Source organism: Sturnus vulgaris, chromosome 23 (genome assembly GCF_052056855.1).
Source record: "Sturnus vulgaris isolate bStuVul1 chromosome 23, bStuVul1.hap1, whole genome shotgun sequence".
NCBI classification, from domain to species: domain Eukaryota; kingdom Metazoa; phylum Chordata; class Aves; order Passeriformes; family Sturnidae; genus Sturnus; species Sturnus vulgaris.
This window is the reverse complement of record NC_142265.1, coordinates 3744972-3768288: the sequence shown is the minus strand read 5'-3', so window position 1 is coordinate 3768288 and position 23317 is coordinate 3744972. Positions and strand designations below refer to the sequence as shown.

General features: G+C 56.8%; 6 protein-coding genes across 7 annotated transcripts; 2 read left to right on the top strand and 4 right to left on the bottom strand.

Moving 5' to 3' along the window:
* Window positions 1–2333: 2333 nt before the first annotated feature.
* Window positions 2334–3353, bottom strand: SPA17 (sperm autoantigenic protein 17). The gene is made up of 3 exons (XM_088177872.1): window positions 3079–3353; window positions 2645–2715; window positions 2334–2508 (listed from the first exon to the last, which is right to left on the bottom strand). The coding sequence occupies exons 1-3, from the start codon at window positions 3230–3232 to the stop codon at window positions 2434–2436; spliced, it is 300 nt and encodes a 99-aa protein (XP_088033998.1). The 5' UTR covers window positions 3233–3353; the 3' UTR covers window positions 2334–2433.
* Window positions 3354–3663: 310 nt separating this feature from the next.
* SIAE (sialic acid acetylesterase) lies at window positions 3664–9274 on the top strand. The gene is made up of 10 exons (XM_014888787.2): window positions 3664–3834; window positions 5432–5596; window positions 6616–6779; window positions 6863–7001; window positions 7086–7269; window positions 7548–7657; window positions 7744–7877; window positions 8037–8191; window positions 8265–8460; window positions 8536–9274. The coding sequence occupies exons 1-10, from the start codon at window positions 3774–3776 to the stop codon at window positions 8806–8808; spliced, it is 1581 nt and encodes a 526-aa protein (XP_014744273.2). The 5' UTR covers window positions 3664–3773; the 3' UTR covers window positions 8809–9274.
* Window positions 9275–9412: 138 nt separating this feature from the next.
* PANX3 (pannexin 3) lies at window positions 9413–12674 on the bottom strand. Its single transcript, XM_014888785.2, has 5 exons — window positions 12363–12674; window positions 11552–11694; window positions 11237–11451; window positions 10448–11112; window positions 9413–9629 (listed from the first exon to the last, which is right to left on the bottom strand). Exons 1-5 carry the CDS (start codon window positions 12541–12543, stop codon window positions 9568–9570), a joined length of 1266 nt encoding a protein of 421 aa, XP_014744271.1. The 5' UTR covers window positions 12544–12674; the 3' UTR covers window positions 9413–9567.
* Window positions 12675–13586: 912 nt separating this feature from the next.
* Window positions 13587–16809, bottom strand: RPUSD4 (RNA pseudouridine synthase D4). The gene is made up of 7 exons (XM_014888751.2): window positions 16627–16809; window positions 15488–15653; window positions 15086–15287; window positions 14775–14868; window positions 14541–14691; window positions 14194–14291; window positions 13587–14054 (listed from the first exon to the last, which is right to left on the bottom strand). The coding sequence occupies exons 1-7, from the start codon at window positions 16783–16785 to the stop codon at window positions 13869–13871; spliced, it is 1056 nt and encodes a 351-aa protein (XP_014744237.2). The 5' UTR covers window positions 16786–16809; the 3' UTR covers window positions 13587–13868.
* Window positions 16810–16815: 6 nt separating this feature from the next.
* On the top strand, window positions 16816–22249 carry HYLS1 (HYLS1 centriolar and ciliogenesis associated). Its single transcript, XM_014888800.2, has 2 exons — window positions 16816–16984; window positions 21326–22249. Exon 2 carries the CDS (start codon window positions 21350–21352, stop codon window positions 22088–22090), a length of 741 nt encoding a protein of 246 aa, XP_014744286.2. The 5' UTR covers window positions 16816–16984; window positions 21326–21349; the 3' UTR covers window positions 22091–22249.
* PUS3 (pseudouridine synthase 3) lies at window positions 17117–23297 on the bottom strand. Of its 2 annotated transcripts, XM_014888801.2 has the most exons (5): window positions 23232–23297; window positions 19980–20413; window positions 18365–18918; window positions 17862–18052; window positions 17117–17517 (listed from the first exon to the last, which is right to left on the bottom strand). In XM_014888801.2, the coding sequence occupies exons 2-5, from the start codon at window positions 20364–20366 to the stop codon at window positions 17237–17239; spliced, it is 1413 nt and encodes a 470-aa protein (XP_014744287.1). In that variant the 5' UTR covers window positions 20367–20413; window positions 23232–23297; the 3' UTR covers window positions 17117–17236. The 2 variants fall into 2 exon arrangements, with proteins under 2 accessions (XP_014744287.1, XP_088034136.1); XM_088178010.1 differs by lacking the exon at window positions 23232–23297 and having other exon boundaries at window positions 19980–20440.
* Window positions 23298–23317: the final 20 nt, after the last annotated feature.

The window sequence follows — 23317 nt, the reverse complement described above, 5'->3', positions numbered from 1 at the left end:
TCGCTCGCCTCTAATCCGGGTTTGGGAGTTGCTAAGCAACTGCATAAGTCGCCCGTGGGCTCCGCGCCGATGCTGCTCCAGCCAGCCCCCAAAACACAGCGTGCCCCCCCCAAGGCGGGCAGCAGCACCCCCCGAGCCACTGCACAGTCGGGCCCCACGGGCTCTCCCTGGCCAAGTTTGCTCACAGGGATCTTCCTGCTTGGGGGCCTGGTGGCACTGACCTTCCTCTTCGCCACCACCATCATCATCATCACCATCCCCGTTAGCATCCCTGTCCCACTGACATCACTGTTTCTGGCACTGGAACAGGCACTGTCCCCACTGCTGCCACCAGCCCTGCCCCCATCCCTGTCCTCGTCCCCATCACCTCCAGCACCTTCTCCATCCCTACCATTGTCCCTGCCCCCTTCTCTATCACCTTTCCTGTCATGATCCCCATCCCACTTCTTGTCCCTATCCTCTTCATAATGCCAATCCCTGCCCCCATTCCCAGTTTCAACCCCATCCTCTCTGTCCCTCTCCCTGTCCCCATTTCCATCATCACCCTCATCCCTGGCCCTGTCCCCTGCCGTATCATCATCCTTGTTCCCATTCCCATCCCATCTCCATCTCTTTCTCCAAGGCCACTCCTGCTGGGTGCAGGTGGTGGCACCTCTTGTCCCCAGAGAGCCCAGCTCCCCAGGACACCCACACACCCCACTCCCCATCCCAGGCACATCCCACCACTGCCACCTCCCTCAACTGCTTCACCCACACTTGGAGGTTCATGGGGGTCACCCCTGCCCCAGCATCAGTCAAGCACTCAAATTCCCCCTTGAGAAATGCTCCCAAAATTCCCAAATTCCCCTGTGAGCCACTGGCACCCGACTCTCCCCACTGGAGCCACTTTTCCACCGTCACTTCTTCCCACCAGCACATCAGAATTGGGGGGTGGGGATGGGAATAGCTCTGCTCCAGAAAAGCCCACTCCAGCTTCCAGGAGAAGCCTTGGCAGCTCTGCTGAGATTTTTGATGGGAAGAGATCCTTTTCCCTGGATTTTAGACCCTCCAGATCCATCACTGCATGCTCCAATGAGAGAAGACCGGGTGTTTTGGGCGAGTTAAGTAAGGAAGGATTTTGGAGGTGATTCATCTGTCAGGGATCTGAGAAGTTAGCCCCAAAATTAGGATTAGTGTCTCAATTAGCCCCCAAAATCTGCTCCATCCGTGGCACCCGGGTCCTGGCAGAGCCGCCGAGTGCCGCCGTCTCCCGCAGGCTGCGGCTGCGGAGGAGGGACGCGAAATGCCAGAACATTTCTAATCATTAATGGCGCGTTTGAGCCTGTTCCAGGCTCTGCATTTTTCCTCCCTGGACCCCTTCATCTGGAAGATGCTTTTTCAGGTGCTCCAGCACCTCCAAAATTTGAATTCCGAGGAAACAACTCAGATTTTGGAAGGGGAGAACGGGAAGAACAGCTGGCGAGACCCGCTGAGAACATCCCGCCGTCGTGGTTTGAGATGGTGGCACCGAGGTGCTAAAAAAACCTTTTAAAAAAGAGGAAAAAATCCTTTCAAGAAAAGGGAATTGGATGCTGGAATGATGCCCTGGGCGGGCAGTGTTGCCGGCTGCCGAAGCAGGAGCCGGCAGCCGGCGAGGCGGTGCTGGAGGGGGGGGGTCAAGGCGTAGCTGGTTGGCATCAGCCCCGGCACGGGGTCCCCGCCAGCTTTTTTTTCCCCATCCCTCCTTCCTGTTTTTCCCAGGGGAGCCGCTGTCATGCCCCGTGCCGTGGGCGAGCACCACATATGGCGATGGAAAACAGGAAAGAGGGGGTAAAAACGGGGTGAGCGTGGATGGGGGGGTTCAGTCCTCTCCAAAAATAGAGCAGCCGGCTTCAACGCAAACCCCACTTTTTGAGGGGGATTTTGAAACCACTCTGTGTGGGAAAATATGGATTTCACAGGTAGGAATAGGATTGGAGGGGCCCTTGTGTGCACCCCAAAATTCCATAGAGGTATCTCAGCTTATGGAGGGGGGTAGGAGAGGTGCAATGTCACATCATTCCTTCACGCTGGGATGTTATGAAGTTTCTTCCAACCTCCAGGGATGCAGGGGCCTAAATATAGAGGCTAAAAATATCATCCCGTGCTCAGCTCAGCCCCAAAACCAGGATTTTTCGGGGAGAAATCTCAGGTGATCGGCGCTAATAACGGCGGGGACCTCGTTAATAAAATTCCTCATTAAAACAGCACCGCAGGGGCGGGATGGGAGTGCAGCACCCGCCCACGGGAAAAGGGCAGGAGCCAGGGGAGGACCAAGAGGTATTTTTTTAGTTTTGGGGTTGGACAGCGGGAAATGGGGGATTTGGGGCAAGTGCTGCAGTTGCATCTCCAGAGAGGTGTCCCAGTTCATGAGGGTTATGGGGATGGCTCCTCTCCACGCATTTTGGGGCGGAATCACGGTGATCCAGAGCTGTGCGTGCTGCCGGCTCCTCCTGGTGCTGCCTGCTTCCCCTCCGTGTCCTTGGCCTCCTTCAGGTCCCGGAGGAAAGAAGAAAATTAAGATGATGTGGCACAAGGGTGGAAGGGACAGGGTGGGAGCAGGGACCCAGTGCAGCTCTTGGCACTTCAGATTCTCTGGAGGGGCCTGGAGTGGAGGGCAGCCTACCTGGGAAGGGGGCCAGGTGAGATGGTCGTCCTCCAGCATGGCTCCCCACGCCACCGGGTCAATGCCACCAGCTGGGGAAGGAGAAGGCTTGATGGCACATGCAACGGGCACCTGGTACCACGAGTGATGGGCACATGGGACAGGCACAACATCTTGGGTGAAAATGGAAGGCCAGATGGCCATGGGTGGTGGAAATTTGGCACAGGCACAAAGCCATGGGCAATGGGCACAAGGGACAGGTTTGATGCCCTGGGACGTGGGCACACAGGAGAGGCTTGATGCTGAGCATGGTGGGCACATGGGGCAGGACTGACACCCTGAGCAGGGGACGTGTTGGGCAAGCCTGATGCCCTGGTGATGGCAGACAGAGCAGGCAATGCAGTGTGGGGCAGGGGATGGCAGTGTGGGAGTGGGTGCTGGGCAAGGCCACTCACCCTCTCTCTGCTCCAGCAGCTTTTGGAAGTGCTGAGCTGCAAAGGCCACCACGTCGGTGGGCTGCTCCCGCAGCACTTCCCGCGCCAGCCCCTCCAGCAGGTTTCGGAAGCCGGCGGGCACCCTCATGCTGGTGTTGGAGGAGGCGATGGACATGGTCGCTTCTCCCGGACCCTCTGGAGCGGCACAGCCCGGGATTAACCACAGCCCACAGTCCCCGGTGTCACCGGGCAGCACCGGGACTCGAACCTACGGACCAACGCCTGCGGGGGGCCAGAGCCGCCGCTAGGGGGCGATAAGCTCCCTGCCCGCCGCGCACGCGCGCGGCCGCGTCTCTCTGCGCGCGGCCTGGGCGGGCTGAAGAGCGGGCCCGGGGGGACCGCGGCTCCCCGCCCGCCGTGTACCCCGGCTCTCCCCCCGCAGCCCCGCAGCCTTCGGCCCCGCGCTCCCGGCCCTTCCCCTCGGCCTCTCCCGTCAGACCGGACGGGGCCGCGCCGGTGCCTCAGGCCGTGCTGCGGACGCCGTCGCTTGGCAACGGCCCCCCCCACAACGGGCGGTGCGTGCTCAGGCCACGCCCCCGCGCTCTGGGCTGGGCCCGCCTGCGGGGCGGGCCGGCGGTACCGGGGGCACCGGGCGGTACCGGGCGGTACCGGGGAGTACTGGCGGTCCTGGCGCCCTCGCCCGTTGTCCCCTCAGGATGGCGGCGTGGGCGCTGCTGGCGCTGCTGGCGCTGCTGGCTGTGGCTCCGGCGGCGGCAGGTAAAGGGCTGGGGAGGGTCAGCCTCCGAGACCCGCTTCGGGGCACTTGGCACCACCAGAACACTTGGCATCCGGGCTCCGATGCCCAAGGGATTCCCTCAGCCCTCCCAAGCCCTGATTTCATGCCCTTGGCACACTCCGAGCCTCGTACGTGCATTGGCGCTTCCCCAGCCCCGCTTTGATACCCTTTGAACCCCCAGACCCTCTTCGATGACGCTGGCACTACTCTGAGCCCCACTCTGGGGCCCTTGGTGCCCTTCCAGCCCCACTTTGATGCCTTTGGCATCCCCTTTAGCTCAGTTTTGATGCCCCCCACCCGTCTTTCACCCTCTTTGCCCCCCCAAGCTCTGCTTCTATGCCCTCTGCACTCCAGAGCCCCCGTTTGACATCCTCTGCACACCCCGAGTCCCATTTTGACACCCGTGGCATCCCTCCAAGCCCCGGTTCAATGCCCTTCACATTCTCTGAGCTCCACTTGGATGCCCTTCACACTCCCAGCCCCTCTCCAACACCCTTCACACCCCAGCCCCTCCCCAACGCCCTTGGCCCGGCACTGCTGCCGTGGGACGATGCTTTACGTAAGGTGGGAGCCGCATGCGGCTCCTTGGTGGTGTCTCGTGGGCTCTCCTCCCTTCCCTCCTCCCTTCTTCTTCCCTTCCCTCCTCCCAGCTGCTTTTTATAGCCTCCACTCTTCCCTGGCGTCTCAGTTTTAATTTTTTTTCTCCTCCGACTTGTTTTTTATATAACTCCCGGAGCCTCGTGGCATGAGGCAGTGGGACCAGCGATGCAGCTGACTCCTGAGGGGCCGAGGATGTCTTTCCCTTTCCTTTCCTTTCCTTTCCTTTCCTTTCCTTTCCTTTCCTTTCCTTTCCTTTCCTTTCCTTTCCTTTCCTTTCCTTTCCTTTCCTTTCCTTTCCTTTCCTTTCCTTTCCTTTCCTTTCCTTTCCTTTCCTTTCCTTTCCTTTCCTTTCCTTTCCTTTCCTTTCCTTCCAAAAACCCAGCCTAGGATGAGCTGCAGAGATGAGGCTCCATGAGCTCTGGTTTGGTCACTGGGGTTCTCTGCCCAGATCACCCCTGACACATTGCTCCTGACCCCCTTTTCAAACATGATTTTCTTCTCACACTGCAAAAATGGGGCTTTTTTTTTTTTAGGTGGGGGGGAGTGCTAGGGTTGAGCCTTCTGCTTCTGTCCCCACTGGAGGTGCCTTTGCCAATGCTGCACACCTGATGTTTTCCATCCCACCCCTTGACAAACTTTTTTTCCAAGGGAAAAATACATCAGAACATTCATTAGCAAGACTGGGCTGGGAGAAATACTCCCATGCTGTTATTAGAGGAGTTTTTACCAAAATCTGTATCCAAATTTGTGTGATACAAGATGTAACATGCTCCTTGTGCTTTGGGAGGTGAATTCCCTCTTGTGGACTTTAAATTCTGCCTCTTCCTCAGCTCTGTGGTGATTTTAACCACCTTAAAGCTGACCAGGAAGCTGTAAATTAAGTGGGATCTCAAATAATCTGTATTTCAGAGGGAGCAGAGGCCATGCTGAGGGGATTTTTCTCTTGATGCTGATGTTTGCACTGTTTGCTGATTCCAGGGGGAATGCTCAGCTTTGCCTCCTACTATGGTGACCACATGGTGCTGCAGAAGAAACCGTCAGGGGCTGTGGTGTGGGGCCACGGGAAGCTGGGGGCCATGGTGACTGTGACTCTCTCAGAGGCTAGTGGCCTCATCATCATGGAGAAAACAGCACAGGTTAAAGGTCAGTCCCAGCATTCCACTAGAAACTGGGGCCGATAGTTTTGGTGGCCAAAGAACTTTTCTGAGCCCAGATCGAAGCCAGTGGTGGGGTGAGACAGGGTTTGGCACCACCCCTGTGTTTGTCACACTGCTGCCCTGTGGCTACAGAGGTGCTAGTGACATCTCCAGGAAACCTGGGGGGGTTCAGCCATTCCCCTCCCCAGCAGTGCCAGCCTTTGCTCACTTTGGTTCCCAGCAGCAATCCCGTGGGTGCCCAGCAGGAGCCGAGCTGCTGCTGGAGTGGGTGGCACCGCACAGGCTGGAGCCGAGCGATGAGGCTGTGGAGGGGAGAGGGGGAATTTAGCTTCTCTCCCTGTCTAAACCAGGTCTGAGCAATCTCCAGAGCACTCCCAGCTTCTTTTTTGATCTGTGGCCCCTTGGAGGATCCTGTGGGATCTCTAAGCTGCTCTGTGCAAGCAGAGCCTTCCTGGAGCTGGAAGGACTCAGGGGCACCTCAAATCCCAGCTACGTCCCTGCCTGAAGTGTTGGGAGGGAGCTCATCACCTTTGGAGGGTAAAAGTGCTGCCCAAGGGCACCTCCACAAGATGAAGAATCTGGAGGTGTCTTGTGGGAGAGCAGCAATCCAGGAGATCTGCAGGATCCAGCCAGAGAATCCACACTAAGCTCCAGCAGAATATCTTTACGCTTCAATTTGGCGCCTCTAAAATTAGCTGGAGACATCTCAGTGTCACACACACCAAGCTGCTCCTGTAATCCCAGTTCCTCCCAGCAGCTTCTGCTCTGACACACATTTGTTTTCCAGGTTTTCTTTTTTAACCCATAAATTCCTGCAGGAGGAAGGTCCCTCTGATGCCAGAGAGCTTCTGAAATCCATTTCCCCAACCTGTCTCAGTGGTGGGGAAGCTTTTCCCTGTAGGTTGTCCTTCCCCACTGGTTGTTGGCTGCTCATCCAATATCCTGGTGAAGGTTTTGAGGCCGTAATAAGGGTGGTGGAAGATAAGCACCATCCTCTTCCTCCAGGACCTTCTGGGACTTGGACAACTGTCCTGGACCCAATGGATCGGGGCGGTCCCTATGCACTTATGGCTGAGCAGGGCTTGGAGAATGTGACACTGCGGGACATCTACTTTGGAGATGTGTGGCTTTGCAGTGGGCAGAGCAACATGGCAATGACGGTCCTACAGGTAAGGCCCCACGGCACAGACCAGGCAGGACCGGGTAGGGATCAGGCAAGGAAGTGCCTTGCATGCTCCTGGCCCTTCTTCAGGTGGCCAATGCCAGCCAGGAGCTCGCCGCCGCCGCTCGCTATCCCTACGTCCGTGTCTTTGCTGCGGCACCTGCCCGCTCTGATGTGGAGCTGGAGGACCTGGAGCAGATTGACTTGCCATGGTCCATTCCAACAGCTGGTGAGTGAATGTGCCTCCAAAAGAGATCTTGGAAATGGCTTTTTCCCCACTGCTTCCCTTTGCAACCTGCTGTTTCTTGAGCAGAAAACCTGGGCCATGGAAATTTCACCTACTTCTCGGCCGTGTGCTGGCTGTTGGGGCGCTCCCTGTATGAGGCTCTGGGGTCCCCCATCGGGCTGGTGGAGGTGGCCTGGGGGGGGACGCCCATCGAGGCCTGGTCCTCCCGCCGAGTTCTGCAGGCATGTGGGCTCCCAGAGGACACGGGGAGGTGAGAGAAGGTGCTGTGGAAACACCTCCTGCCTGGTGCCACGCTGCTTTTAGGGAGTATCCTCATCCCTTCCCACCCCACCTCCTCTCCCAGGCCCCTCTATGCATCATAATGCCCTCTCTGGATAAAAGCCCCTCCCATGCCAAGAGCATAAGGCACATCTGGGTGGGTAAAGGGGAGAGGGTGGGACCCCAGATCTCCCTTGGCATGGTGCTTGCTTTAACCAAAAGCCTGCCTTGTGCTTTGCACCCCCCCTTAAACCTAGCTTTGTCTTCCAGCACCTCCCCACCTCAGCATCTCTCTGGCCCACAAACACCCTCCGTGCTCTGGAACGCCATGATCCACCCACTGCTCAACATGACCCTGCGGGGTGTCGCTTGGTACCAGGGTGAGACCCCATTTCTGTCCCCCGGGACGGAGCAGCCCCCACTGTCTCACCGAGCTCTCACCAGCCCCTCTTTTTTGGGGGGATAGGTGAGGCCAATGCCTTCCTGAACACAGACCAGTACAACTGCACCTTCCCTGCACTCATTGCTGACTGGCGCTGGGCATTCCACACTGGATCAGCCGGACAGACGGAGCCACTTCTCCCCTTTGGCTTCGTGCAGGTGTGGTAGGGTGGGAGGCAGGTTGTCCTGGGGGTATGCCCAGGGAGAGGACACTGTAAACACATGGATGCATCCTGCCAAGTTCTGAAAATCCCAGGCAGGGACCACAGTGGCCAGTCTTGGGATCTGAGGCACTCCCCCATTTCCCCTGGCTCGCAGCTGTCCACGTACCGCCGTTGGAGTGCAGACGACAGCTTTGCCCGGCTCCGCTGGCACCAAACAGCCGACCTGGGGCTTGTTCCCAATGCCAGGATGCCCAGCACTTTCATGGCTGTAGCCATGGATCTGGGTGATGAGCACTCTCCCTATGGCAGGTGAGGCCTGGGCTGAGGGTGTAGGGATGGAGTTTTTGGGTACCAACCCCATCTTCCTTCTCTTCCTGGGCAGTATCCACCCCCGGGACAAGCAGAATGTGGCGCACCGACTGCTGCTGGGTGCCAGGGCTGTCGCCTATGGGGACAAGGACGTTGTGTTCCAGGGACCATATCCCATCCGGGCTATCCTGGAGGTGACCAGGGGGCTGCTGAATGTCACCTACAGCCAGGAGCTCATCTGCCATCAGAGAGATGCACAGGCATTTGAGGTGAGGAGTGGGATATCCCCTCCAAAGAGCTGCTAAAGGGAAGGCAACTCTGATGGGGGTTTCTCTCCTCCCCAGGTGTGCTGCTCCAGCCAGGCATCCCCGTGCCAGTGGCTGCCAGCACCAGTGGTGGCAGTAGGGTCCCGCATGGTGACGCTGGCCCTGAGTGGCTGCAGGACGCTGGTGCTGGGCCTGCGCTATGCCTGGGCCGAGTGGCCCTGTGAGTACCAGGCTTGCCCCCTCTACAACCCCCAGGGGCTGCCTGCACCCCCCTTCCTGCTGGACACCCTCCCTGCAGGGAACGCTGCTGGAGGGAGGGAGCTGCTGCTCCTCCCCAGCTCCATAAATTAGAGATAATACTACTCATGGCTCCTGGCACTGTCCCTTCTCAAGCCAGGAATCAGAGGCTTCATTACTACCTTATTAATTAAACAACTTTCCAGCTCCTCTGTGGACTCAAGCCAAGGTTATGGGTTGGGGGAAGGGGAAAAAGACAATTTACAATTAAATATATGAAAAATCATGTAAGGAGAAGCAGCAGGACACACCCATGGGAGCTAAAACCCTCACTGCTGCTCCTTTGCCCATGGAGCTGGTCCTGGCCCCACAGACACCCCATTTCTCTGGGCACAGACTGCTGATCCCCACGGTAGGGTGCTCACAGGATCCAGGGATTAGCTTCCAGCTGCAGAGTGGAGAGGGGAGCTCTGCCAAAAAAACACAGCCAAACGCTAAGGCTGGGCTGGGACAGGGAGCTGTGGAGGGCTGCGAGTGCCTTCCACCTCCCTCTCTTAATAAACAGTTAATAAACATTTTATTCCTGGATCCTTTTTTTTCCTTCAGAGGAGCATTCCTAATCCTCCATTCCCCACCTCTTGCTATAAGAGCTGAGAAATTTGTGTGGAAGAGGCACAGCATGGCACCCAGCACTTAGAATAAGAGACCCAAGAGGTTCTGCACAAAACATGGATTGTTTAACCCTTTTTTACTGGACAAATGTACATAAGAAAGGGAAGGCCAGGTGCAGGAAGCACCAAGTGGGTTCAGCCTGGCTGCTGTGTCAGAGAAGTGGATCCTGGGATCACAGGCTCTGTGATCTGCTCTTCTGGGTCAGGCAGAGCCGAGCGAGTCCCGTGAGGCTTTCCCCATCGTTTCCACTCCAGGCTTTGGTTCTAGACAAGGAGGGAAGAGCAGGCAGTTAATTAGTTGGGCAACGGCAGACTGGATCTGGGCTTTTTCCAGCACTGAGTAACTGGCCCAGGAGCCAGCTGTGCTGGCCCTGGGTTGCCATGGTAACGAGGATGCAGAATCCAGCTCAGTCTGTGGATTTTTTTAAACCATAATTCAGACTATGTGTTCAGGGTCAGGAATGAAGCCCAGACCTCGGCTCCTACCTGTGGGGCTGGGCTGTCTCACACAGCCTGCAAACCACCTGCCATGGGTGCCAGGGGTCACTGTGACACCCCAAAGGAGGCATCCAGCTCCCCAAAACCCAAAGCAAATGGGAGAGGGAGCAGTGCAGGTCCTGAGAATGCGGCTCTATCTTGGAACCCATCTCCATCTCCACACACAGCCTCACTCTGCCCACCAGTGCCATGTAAACAGGAGAAGAGGGTGGGCATGGCATCCTTGGCATCAGCCCCTCAGGATTTAAAACTCCCAACTCCACTCCCAGCATGATGAGCTGCCAAAAGCAGGGACCCTCCCAGCCCCGCAGTTTGCCCAGAGCTTGGATTTAAGCAGCAATCTCTTGGCTTGCTGTTCCTATAGCAACCCCTGCCCACACCTTGGATCGAAGTAGCATCACACTCTGGATGCCAGAACCCCTTGCAGGATTTGCCAGCCCTCACGGTGATCCCCAACTATGCCCCAAACACCTTAAGGTCTTGGCAAAGGATTTTGGGTGGTCCAGCCACATTTTGAGGGTGGGATCCTGTGGTGTGGGAACGAAGAGAAGAGGGAAGAAGTTGTCTCTACCCAAAAAGCCTACCTAGGGCCACACCGTTGGAGAGGGCTGTACTGCCTTCGGCCTCGGGGGTGCAAGCTTGGTGTTTGGGCTTGGTGGTCTCCAGCCCAGCCAGCAGGGTCATGAAATCGATGACAGTGTCGATGTCCTCCTTGTTGGCAGTGGCTTCCCTCAGGGCGCTGACGGCATTGAGGCGGCTAAAGGAGGTCAGCTTGGAGATATTGGCACGGAGGAAGAGAAGGATGATGTTGAGGTCATTGAGGGGGCAGGTGAGCATCCTGCGACTGAGCAGGTCGAAGGCAGGCAGCATCTCATAGACAGAGAGCAGCCCCTTGTCCCACTGGCAGAGCTGCAGGGCATTGTAGATGACAACGGGGATGAGGAGCACGTAGACACTGCCAATTGAGAGGCTGATGATCTGGAACACGGAGAAGAAGACCAGCTTGCAAGGGATGAGCAGGGGGATGTGCGGCTCGGCCTGGAGCAGCCCTGTTTTGATGGAGCAGCTGAACTCATCCTGGAAGAAGATGTTAAGGTGGAGAAAGACCAGGTAGAGGCAGGTGGCAGCCAGGAAGAGGAGCAGCAGCAGGTTCCGCAGGATGTAGATGAACACCAGGGCGTGGGCGTGCTGCTTGCAGGTCAGGTACCTCTCCAGCAATGGGAACTCAAAATACCTCTCCCGGCGGGCCCTGGGGGTGGAGGGACACAGGGGGAGTGAGAGCCACCCCCCATTTCACCCAAGTCCATCCTGGGTGCAGCCACACTACCACACGGAGGGACTCCAAGGGCCACAGTGACCTGGCCTGGCCTCACCTCTCGTACTCCTCCCAGAATCGCTCCGGCTCGGCACTGGCCTGCTGGACCTTCTTCATGTGCTGCACCAGGCGCACGGAGCGGTTGTAGGATTTATCCAGCTCGTCGATGATGAAGAGGAGGTCGCAGTGCAGGGCGGGGGCGGCAGCGTAACGCCACAGCAGGTAGGGCAGGTACATCAGCACCGCCACCACCAGCAGAGAATAGGGGAACACCTGGGCAAAGAAGACAAACAGTCATTGAGGATGTGGAGTCGCTCTTGCTGTGGACATCCAGATGGGATGCAGGGGCACCCAGATGTGACTTTGATCCTACCTTGAGAGCCCAGAGGGACTTGGTGACAGCGTGTCCCTCGGCATCAAAGCCATGGTGGATGAGGGAGTCCCAGCAGGCTGTGTCAGTGTAGGCGGACTGCTTCCCCGTGAAGTTGGTGGGAGAGAAGCAGCTGATCTGGGAGCCTGGGGTAAGGAGAAGGAGAGCAAACCTCAGCCACAGAGGGTGGAGGAACACTCCACAGCCAGGAGCGAATGCCTTACAGGAGGATAATTACATCTCAGGCATTGCTTTGAATTTAAAAAAGCCTTTTCCGTGGTCATTTTGGAGCTGCTGTGTTTTTAGCAAGGACTTTTCCATCTCTTCCCAAACACAAACCCTTTGTGTATAGTGGTGTGTACACAGTGTAGGAAATTATAGACTGACCAGCCAGAAACTGGAGTAAAACCAAATCCTCAGGGTCAGCAGCTGGATGTTGGCCGAGGCCAGATTTAGCCTGAGGTCACAATGCATCTCTCCGTGCTGCTGGCACCCTCCTCCTCCTCCTCCTTCTTGGAAACAAGCCCGTGGCACCCAAAGGTGCTGGGTGCAAGCAACTGAGGCTGGACATTGACTCAGTGCTGCTCCTGGGGTTAGCACAGCTGTTCCCAGGCTCTCCCAGTGAATTATGATCCATTAAAAACAATCAATAAACACCCATAAGGCAGAACAGCTCCTAAAACCAGACTTCAAGGCTGTTCCACTTTGGATCACAACACCATGAAGAATACAAGGGGTTTGCCACGACAACCAAACCACCACTGATTATTGCTCAAGACCTGAAGAACACATTGGAAAAGCCACAACAACTCACCAGCAGAGAACTCCCGGGCGAAAGCCAGCGAGACGAGCAAGAGGGGCAGCCCCACGGTGACAAACTTCAGCAGGCGATCACTCGGCAGCTCCAGCCGCAAGCCCTTGGCTCGGGAACTGCTGGGATCCGGGAGCAGAGCATCAGAGAGCATGTACTCAGCAGCCGTGTGCGAGAGGGACATTTTGAAGCGAGGAAGAGATGCAGGGAAGGCTGCCTGAGGTGTGAGTGGCTCAAGGAGCGACTTTGCCAGGCTGAGGAGTCCCTGCTGAGTGCTGTGTCCTGCAGCTGTGAACACAGCTCAGACAGGGCGTTAAATCACCTCGTAATTACAGGGGAAGCCTTCTCACAAACAGAAATAGAAAAACCCACCCCAGCAGCCACAGCAGTGAGTTGGGAAGGCAGCAGGCTGGGAAGGCAGCTTTCCTCCCTGACAGCATTCCTGCAGGGCAGCGTTCCTGCCCGGCCAAAGCTCCTGGCTCCCCGTGGTTTTATGTCCCTCTCTCATCAGCCAAAAGATTTCTGGCGCTGTGGCCTGAGGGTATGTGGGACCCCAGCTATTTTCAGCAGGGAGCCAGGGGACTGGGCCCTCCCACAGCAAGAAGCCCCAGCCAGATATACGGTGGGCCCTTGGGGTACAAAAAGCCCTTTCCAGCATCCAAACCAGCCACATCTCACTGCCCAGCCCCAAGCTCCTCAGACAGGTCAGGAGACGCAAAATGAGGTCATTTTGAGGCAGAACATCAGCTGCAATTCCCCAGATCATCAATCCCTCCTCTTGCCTCCCTCTCAGGACACAGGGGGAAGAATCTGGCTCCAAGGAAAGCTCCCAAGGGCAGGAGATCCCAATAAGGGGTTCTAGAAATAAGGGATAGGGTAACTGAAGGAGCAGTGGGACAGAAGTTTCCCAGCAGCACAGCGCTGAGAGACCCACACCAATGCTGCTGGCAGCACAGAGCAGGGGCAGTCTTAGAGCTGCTCAGCCCAGCCAAGCCAAGGAACTCTCTGTGCAGTCTCTCAGCACAGCAAAAATAATACCAGAGTTACTGCCAAACTGCACTTTCGATGGATTTTCCAATAAAAGGACTCTCCAAATCTGAGCTAAACAACTCTGAAAAGACGAATGACAGTTCCAAAATCTGGGAGAGGCTGCAACCAGGTCTGCTCAAACCTACACAGGGACTGAGTCCCACCAGGCCAGAGCACAGAGACACACAACACTTTCCCTCAAGGGAACTGGAGCTTTTATTGCCCAGAGACAAGCTCAAAACACAAATCAGCCAAAGTCCAACTTCCACCCAGCCTTGTTTGTCTCAGCTAGAGGCTGTTCAGTGTGTCCAGCTGCTTTCCTGGGCCAGAAGCACATGTGGGCACCCAGTCTGAATCCAGCAGCATCAGCACCAGCACAGAGACTGCAGGCTCCACCCCACCACTGACTCCAAGGTGGGCACAGCTGCTGCCATGTGCTGGAGATGTGGAGATACACGGCACCATTCCAGTCTTGTCTTGTCAGTCCTTAGGGATGTCCAGCTCTAGCTTCCTCAGGGTTTTTTGGAAGAAGAGGGGTGGCTTGCAGACAAAGTCTAAGGGCTGGCCCAGGGGCAGGCAGAGCCGGTGGGCGTGCAGGTGCAGGGGCAGGTGCCGAGCCTTGCTCTGTTCTAGCTTCAGCCTCCTCAGGGTGAGCTCAGGAAGCTTCTGCAGCAAGGAGAGAAAACGTTCCCTTCAAAATTGCAGCTTTTCAGCTGGGACTTGAAATGCCCAGCCCACGTGGAGCTGGGGGACACAAGGGGCTGTATCCAGCTCCAGCTTCTCCCCAGTGCAAGACCTGCCTTACCTGGGGTGCCAGTTTGCTCCAGTGTGAGTATTTGTGATCCCCAAGGATGGGGCATCCCAAGCCATAGGCCAGGTGAACCCGGATCTGGTGCTTCACCCCTGAAGAGAAGAGAAAGGTGACATCCAGCTGTGCCAGGCCTCAGCACCCACCACCCTCAGTGAACAAAGCTGTGCTGAAATCACTGGCAGCCAGCAAACAGCTCGGGAGCAAAGCATTCCCCCAGCAGGGTTTATTCCCAAAACTCTGTCCCAGAAAGGATTCCAGTCATGTCTAATGACAATTCCCCATTCTAGAGCCGCTGCTGACTGCACAGAGAGCAGGTCCAGCCCCGGGACAGCCTCACTCACCGGTGATGGGCTGGAGCTCCAGCAGTGAGCAGGCAGAGGCACTGGCCAGCCGGCGGAACCGAGTCACCGCCCTCTCAGCGTTCCTGTTCCTGCGGATTTTCATCACCTTCCCATCCTCCGGACACAAGCGGTAGTTGGGAGCCAGCGTCATCTAAAGGGTGGTGACAGGGAGAGTTGAGGGAGGCAGGACGGGGTGCTGGGACTGGATGGTGACTGAGGGAACATGGGACTCACCTTGTAGTGGGACTGGTGGCTCTGCACTTCCTTTTCCACAATGGGGATCTCCACAACGCCCTCAACAGGGTCCGGGTCCCCAAGGACAATTGCCCTGGAAAGGGAAAGCAGAGTCTGCAGGGTGTTGCTCTCACAGGACGGGAACTCTCCCCTCAGCCCCTCTCCCATGACCCAGTCCCAAAAAATGGTGCTAAAGGGGGAAGATAAGCAACACCCCCTACTTCCACAAAGCCCCTGCACCCCAGGAGTTGTCCCCTCACCCTTTTTTTCAACACCTTTTACAGCCCCTTCTTCACTCAAACCTTTCCTACCAGTAGATCTTCTCGACCTGACGGGTTTTGAAGAGCAGACGGATCTTTTCTGCTGCCTCCTTGCTCCGTGCCAGCACCATCACACCCGTGGTCTCCTTGTCCAGCCGGTGGCAGAGGTGGAGGGGCTCAGCTTTCATGTTCTCCAGCATCTTGGCCAAAATGGGCAGCACATCAGCGATGCAGTTCTTGATGCCGGGGCCACCTGTGTGACCCAGGGCAGCAAGGAGTCTCACCTCTTGTACTCCCCATGCATCCTAAATCACCCCAAAATGCAACAGGAAGGCCAAGATCTGACAGTGACCAAGCCCCTGGAACCTTCCCTGGGAAGGAGAACTCCAGGGAAGGACAGAGAGGATTCCTGTCAGCACCACAGAGCCATTTCCATTCCCCACTCGCCCTCACCATGCACAGGGAGCCCGTAGGGTTTGTCTATCACCACGATCTCCTCATTCTGGTATACAGTTCTCTGCCTAAGGATCTTGGCCAGGACGTTGGGGTGAACCTGCTGCAGCTGCTGGCTCAGTGCAGCGAGTTCCCGGAGCCATCGCTGCGTCGGGTCCTTGGGGATCTGAGGAGAGAACGAGACACCAGTGGTGAGGTTTAAACAACTCTTGGCTTTTACACAAACCTGCACTGTGACCTGCAGCAATGTGCTCACCATCCATGTGCTCCTGCTCCATGACTGAGAGATAGTGTGGAACCCAGAGGGATCAGGACAAGCTCAGTCAGTGGCCTTAGGGAATCTCATGTGGTTCAACAAGGCCAAGGGCGGGTGCTGCACCTGAGTCAGGGCAACCCCCAGGATCAATCCAGGCTGGGGATGAGGGGATGGAGAGCAGCTCTGGGAGAAGCACTGGGGGTGCTGGGGGGTGAGAGCTGGCCCAGAGACCCCCGTGCTGGGCTGATCCCCCAGCGTGGGCAGCAGGGGAGGGGGGATTCTGCCCCTCTGCCCTGCTCAGGTGAGACCCCACCTGCAGAGCTGCCTCCAGCTTGGGGGTCCCAGCACAGGAAGGACCTGGAGCTGCTGGAGCCAGTCCAGAGGAGGCACCAGGATGAGCAGAGGGATGGAGCAGCTCTGCTGGGAGGAAAGGCTGGGAGAGCTGGAGGTGCTCACCTGGAGAAGGCTCCAGGGAGAGCTCAGAGCTCCTTCTGGTGCCTAAAGGGGCTCCAAGAGAGCTGGAGAGGGACTTTAGACAAGGGCCTGGAGTGAAAGGACACGGGGGAATCGCTTCACACCGACAAAGGCAGAGTTTGAAGGGATATTGGGAAGAAATTCTTCCCTGAGGGTGGTGAGGCCCTGACACAGGTTGTCCAGAGAGGCTGTGGCTGCCCCATCCCGGGGAGTGTCCAAGGCCAGGCTGGACGAGCTAGGATAGGGGAAAGTGTCCGTGTCCATGGCAGCGGGTGGAACTGGACGTTTTTTCTCCCATCCCACCCGATCCCTCTCACTCCCGAGTCCCGCTCCCCGTGGCTGCCCGCGCTGTGCACGCCGGGAGTTGTAGTCCGGGGACCCCGGGCCCAGCGGCCCGCACTCCGCTCACCTCTCGCTGTTGCTCCTCGCTCTTCCGCAGTCGCTCGGCCAGCTCTTCCGCCCGCAGAGCCGCCGTCGCCCGTCCGCTCCCGCAGACACCACGCACCACCTGGGCCAGCCCCACGCCGCTCCGCCAACACCGCCTCGCCGCGCCGCCGCCTGCCGCCATCTTCTCCCTCCTTCTCCGCGTCCCTCTTCCGGCCAATGGCGGCGCCGCGGGCGCGGCACCGCGGAGCGCTGCCCAATGGGAAGGCGCCGCCTGTTGAGCGACAGCCGCGCTGGCCAATGGCGGCTCGCGGGGGTGTTTAAACCACGGCGGCGGTTGCGGGTCACAACGGAGCAGCGGGAGCGGCGCGGCCGGGCCGGAGGTACCGGGGAGCGAGCGGGGTGGGGGGTCCCAGCCCAGTGCAGCCTCGGCCACCCCCCCCTTAGTGCTGCCTCACTGCGTGCCGGGGGTGCTGAGCCCCCTCCCATTGCCCCCAAGCCAGAACACAACACCGTTACACGGGTTTTCTTCAGATTTATAAAAAAATAGCACTGAAAAAATGCTTTTTTGTTCAATAACAGTGATTTAAAAAAGGGGGGTGAAGTGTCAGCTGGCCCCACGCCAAGGTGCCCCATCACTCGGTGTCCATGCAGATTCTCTTGGGCAGCTGCTCGGGGGCTCCACTGCTGCCCCGCTTGCCCTCGGGGGGCTCCCCAGCCCAGTCCCCCGGCCCCTGGGGAGGCTCGATGCGGCCCCTCCGCACGAAGTGCTCGATCCGGGCCTCCAGCCCCTCGCATCTGGGCCGGGCCAGCAGGGGCTTGTACGTGCGGGCTTGAACCCCTTCTACAAAGCCGCTGATCTGGCTGTGGAGTGGGGGCTGCAGCTCACCCCAGGGCACCAGGCTGCTCCCTGGACCTGTGACATCATGGAAAACAACAGTTAATTACCCTGTCCTTCCTTTTTTTTTTTAACCAGTTAATCCTCTGTAATTCACAGAATCCCATAATGGTTGTGTTGGAATGGATCTTAAAGCTTATCTTGTTTCACCCCCTCCCATGGGTAGGGGCACCTTCTACTATCCCAGGTTGCTCCAAGCTCTGTCCAGCCTGGCTTTCAACACTTCTAGGGATGGGGCAGCCACAGTTTCTCTGGGCACTCTGTGCCAGGGTTTTCCCACCCTCCCAGGGAAGAATTTCTTCCCAGTATCACACCTAACCCTGCTAGCATTCCGAGTTATTCCCCCCCAAACTTCCCTCTACCTTTTTTACTGGCCATGGGAGCAGCATCCAGCCCTGCCAACATGTCCCGGAGCACGTGGGTTTTGACGGCGTGGCTGGCCCAGAGCTGCTGCAAGTGTGTCACGTTGAAGCCCTGCACCTCTGGGTCGTAGAGCCACTGCAGGTCTGGGAACTCACAGTTGTACAGGACCAGGGGGAACTCGACGGCCATGCTGGGAACAAGGACAGGAGGTGGGACCAAGAACAATGGATCTCCCAGAACCAGACCTAACCTTCACAGAACTTTTTTCTCTGTGTAAAAAGTGACATACCAGTTTTACCAGTTACCAAGAACTATAACTATCAAAACTTTGCTTAAGAGCAAGAAAACAGAGATCCTTGTGTCTGTATTCCAGTGAGGCCACTGGCAGCCTGTTTCCATGCATGAGACTGCTTCAAGTAGCTGGCATGGTTTGCCAGCAGCACTCCAGGCACAGCTGTTGCTCTGAAGAGCAGCCCATTGTGTTTTCCAGACCAATCCCTACCTGTACTGTGGTTTCCGGGGGTTCTTCTCCACGTTCAGCAGCTCATCGATGACATCGGGGCTCTCCATGCCCTGGCCAATGAGGAAGAGCACGGCCATCATGCAGCGCACTTGGTGGTACAGGAACGCCTGTCCTGTCACCTCGAACTGGCACAGCCGGAAGGGATCCCGTGGCCTGGCTTCTCCTCCCCCATCCACCCACGTCACTCTGGCACTGAGGATGGTCCTCTGGAAGTTGAGCACCCCGTTGGCCACGTCCATCTTGCAGAGGTTGCGGAAGTCGTGGGTGCCCACGTAGCGCTGGGCCGCGGTGTCCATGAGAGCCACGTCCAGCTGGGCGCAGGGGAAGAAGTACCGGTAGGTCCGGCTCAGGCAGCTGAAGCGGGCGCTGAACTCTGGCCCCACGGGGGCCCAGGCCAGCACCCTGATGTCGGGTGGCAGCACCCTGTTCAGGATGTGGGTGTAGCGGAGCTCCTCCTGCTGCCCCTCACCCTCGTGGCCGTTGAGCTGCTGCTGCCCCTCCGGCAGGCTGGAGCGGAGATCCAGGGAGATCACCTGCAGAAATGAGGAAAGCCAGGATTAGAGCAAGGATGGATGGGTGCAGCAGCGTGTGGAGCCAAGTCTTCCCACATCTCTGAGAAATAAATCCAGGATCTCCTACAGATGAAGGTGGCTTCAATCAGGCAATCCTGCCATGGCAGAGCTGCGAGTGCCTCTGAGGACCTGAGCAGATGCCATGGATTCCATTAATAAAACAGGGAAAGTTGCAGGCTGCCTACGTAGCACGGTCTCGGAATGGCTTCATCTTTAGTCACTGGGTTATAATGTACTTTTTTTCCCCAAGCTGGAGGTGATGACTTGAAGGCAGTAACAGCCTGTTTGGCCAAGAAGCCTGGTGTGGGAACAAGTTCATTCCCACCGTGGGTGCTGTGTGCTGAAGTGGTGCAAAAGAAGGCACCAAATGCCCTGATTTCACGTATCTTATCCTGTGAAGGAGAGCAGAGCAGCCATTTGAAGCTAAACCTATGCTAGCTTTGCTTTCTGTGCTGAGAGGGAAGAAAGGAGACCCAGCCCTGTGGTGAAGCCACCAAGGTCGCTCTCTCCCCAGTGTCTCAGCCAGCCGGATGGCTCCATGCCGACCGAGCGGGCCAACTTGCCTCTCTCCCTCCAGCTCCCACTCCCACGCTCCCTTCCGCTGGCTGCAGCTCTCCTCAGACCCTTCTGTGCAGGAATTCAGCTGCCTGATGCTGCAGGAAGTGAGCCAGTTCCTGGAGATTTTGGGTTTTTGTAGGGTTGGCAAGTTAAATCAGCTGAGAGGGCCCTGGCAAGGGCAGGGCATCACCAAGCTATTGGGGAATCTGCAGCTTAAAATACGCTTTAGCCTCTTAAAACAGGGTCCTGGAAAAAAACTAACAAGGGAGGAAAATGGCACTAAAAAGGCTTCAAAGGTCTGAAATCATCATTGCACATGCAGGAAGCCATTGCCAGGTTCATTTCCAGGGTTAAGAGCTGATGGCTTTTAAAGAACAAATCCAAGCTGTGCCTTGGGACAGTAATCCCATCAGATCTCCATCCCACCCAGGAAAACCAACAGGAACCTCCATGGGGATGCTGACCTGCCCAAAGGCACTGACACCCTTGTCCGTGCGTCCGCAGCGGTGGTAGTTGGACGTCTGTCTGTCATCCACCAGCCGTGTCTTCTTCAGGGCTTCAAAGAGCTTCTCCTCGATGGTGTTGGGGGTGTTCTCCTGGCTGGCAAAGCCCTGGTAGCCCCAGCCCAGGTAGGCAATGCGCAGTGCCACGTGTCTGCGGCTGTGGGCACTGAAATCAAAGGGCCGTTGTTGGCGTTTCCTGCCTTTCCCAGAGGCTGGAGGAGCCTCTTTCCTCACAGCAGCCTCCTTGTCCTCCCGGAGCTTCTCCTGCAGCCGCTTCACCTCTACTTCCAGCTCCTGCACCCTCCTCAGGAGCTGCTCGTGGTCAGTGGCCGTGCTCTCCTCAGCCATAGCCACCACCCTGGAGCATCAGTTTGTTGCTGGTGGATCCTTGGCGTCTGCAGAGAAAGAAAAAAAATGGTGGATTTGCATTTCCATGTGTTTTTTATTAGATATCTAGGCTTGTTCTGCAAAATAACTGTTATCAACAGTCAGTCTTTATTGTCTGAGCCCCTTGGTGTTCCCAGGGGAGCACAGGCAGGGCAGGGGCATTGGTGCTTAGTTCAGGGCAGCTTCATCTCACTCAAATCTCTTTTTTTGGACTATTCAATCACTCCTCTTCCCCCAGCTGACGGGATCTGCTCCGTCAGCAGCAGCACGTTCCCAGCGAGCCGTCACGGAGCCCCTTCACTTTCACACCTGCATCCCCACTGCAGACAGCGTGCTGATGGCTGCCACTCATCCCGCCCCACCATCTGCTCCCACTGTTCCCAGCACCAGCAACACTTGTGGCTTTTCAAACCCCTAAAGAGATCCTAAACCCGTGCTGAGAGTGGGATCTGTGTCTGGATCCCTTTTTGTCACAGGGCTGAAGGTTTACTATCTCCACTCATAAATGAGCATCTAAACACATTGCACTGAGCCCTTCCCTCTTCTGGAAGAAAAACACCCTCTGGGATGTCTCTTGATTAAGTTATGACTAAATATTGTGGGTTGAGAAGCAGAAGTACAAGGAAAGACCATTAATCTCTCACCCAGTGCATGGAACCTGCCCTGTGTTTTTCCATCGGTACTTCATTTACCACATAATTAATTCCAGTGTAGATTTCTAGCAGGAATTCAGGGGTTGTGTTTGTGTTACTGTAGGGAAAGAGCCTTCTGCTGGCAGCAGGAGGTTTAGCAGCGCACTGAGGACACCCCCAACCTAAATCAACATCCCTGAACCCAAAAACTTGAGTGTCAGAGCCCCTTTGACATCTTTAGCCAATGAATGTAATGCAATAAATTAACCCTGGTTTCTTTTTCTGCAGAACCCACCCAGTTTAGTGGGAACCATGGAGAAGCTGCTAGGAGCAGAGAGTGAGGAAGAGCTGGCAGCCTATCTGAGCCAGCTGCACACCTGGCAGGAAGGCGGCGAGGGGCCGTGGTGTTCCTACCATGATCCCTATGCTGACTCATCCATCATTTTTGACACATGGCCATCCCTTCCCATGGATCAGAACGGATCCAGGAGGTCGGTGATGAAGAGGAAGGTGCTGAGGCACAGACCCGATGGAACAGTGGAGGTCTCCGATGAGTCACCGAATACCAAGCCGTGGAGCCGGGGGCATTCCAGGGCTTCTGTGGGTGACCCCATCTCCAAAATAGAAACCACCCTGGAGAACAACCTGCACTATGATGATGGTAACAAGCTCCGTGAGGACAGCCTCTGCTCTCTCCTCAGGGATTTTGGAAACAACACTGCATCCAATTATGCCATGTTAAGGCAACAGGCCAGGAACTACATCGCTCCAAAGGCTCAAAAAGTGAAGAGAACTGACCCAGTGGCCAAATTAAACAAGTACAAACAAGACTGGAAGAGATTCAGCTTTCCCGGGCAGGATCCACACGAGAGCTTGCGCCGGGCCGTGCACAGGCAGATACTCCAGACGGGGCTGCCGCGGCGGGCGCAGAAGCGCGTCAGCGTCCCCAACCCGTACGAGGTGCCCACCATGAAGAAACGCGACTCCCTGCGCTTCGGCGTGCGCTGGGACCTGGCCCACCGCCGCATTCCCCGCCGGAACACCACCTGCTAGAGCCCCAGCCCCGCTGCTTCCTCCTCCTCAACATCCTCCATAGTCTGCAAAATCCCCCTGGTGCGCTTCAAGCGCAGGTTAAGTTTTGGTGTGGAGGAGGTTTTCTTTGCAAGGTCTCAGCAATACCTTTTTTTCTCAATAAAGCATCTGCAAAGATTCCTTATTGTTCTGTGGGTTCTTTAGAAACACTGCAGGCAACATCCATTATTCCCAACTTATCTCTGCATCACCTAACTCATCTGTCTTTGCCTTATTTTACCCCATCTTTAAAATAAATTAGCAAGGTATTATTAGCACTACTAGTAGTGTTATTACTATTACTAGTGTTAATTTTTTTCCAGATGTGGGAATGGCCTGAAAAGGCAGCAGTTCTGGTGCAGGAAAGGGTCCCCAAAAGCTCAGTGGGATGGCTGGGAAAAGGAGTGGGATGATGGGAAGAATGTGACAGCTGCAGCCTGGAGTCCTGTGTCCAGCTTCCTGTGAACCTCCTCTGGAGGTGATCCCAGATGGGGGACATGCAAGCTTGAGGACCTGGCTGTCACCCCACAGTGCAGGGGTTCTGACATCTCGGGGGACCTTCCAGGTTGGTGATCCCTGGCTCTCCAGCATCCTGTGGATCCCCATCCATCTGTGAAGGGGTCTTTACTCTCCAGAACCCTTGAAACTCTCCCCAAACCCCATGGGGGACAGTACCCCAATCCTACAGCTTCCCTGCTCCTTCAGCACCCAAGGGCCCCTTCCCTCTATGAGGTTCCTGTTTGCAGCAGGGGACCCTTACTGCTCTACAGGGTCTCTGTCATCTAACTCCCCAAAGCCCCCACGACTTTATGGGGACCAATGCTGGCACCATGAAGGATCCCTCTGTGCAACTGGAGACCCTCACTGCCCTATGGGGTCCCTGTCCCCCAGGGATCCCAAAGCCCCATAGGATCCCTGCATCTCCATCACCCTGGGGACGCCTCCTTCCCTCTTGGTGCCCTAGGACTCGTGGTCCCAGTCCCCAGCTCCCCAGGGCTTCCCAGCGCCCTATGCGACAGGCTCTGTGCCCCCGGACCCTCCTAAACCTTATAGGGACGAGTGTGTGGCAGGGGACCCTCCCCGCCCCACGAGGTGCCGGTACCCCAAAGGGCTCCCACCGTACCGCGGGGGTCTCGGCTCCGCCCTGCGCTCCCCCGGCCGCGCCGCTCCCGCCGCTGGTGCCGGTGCTGGTGCCGGATGTTCCCGCCC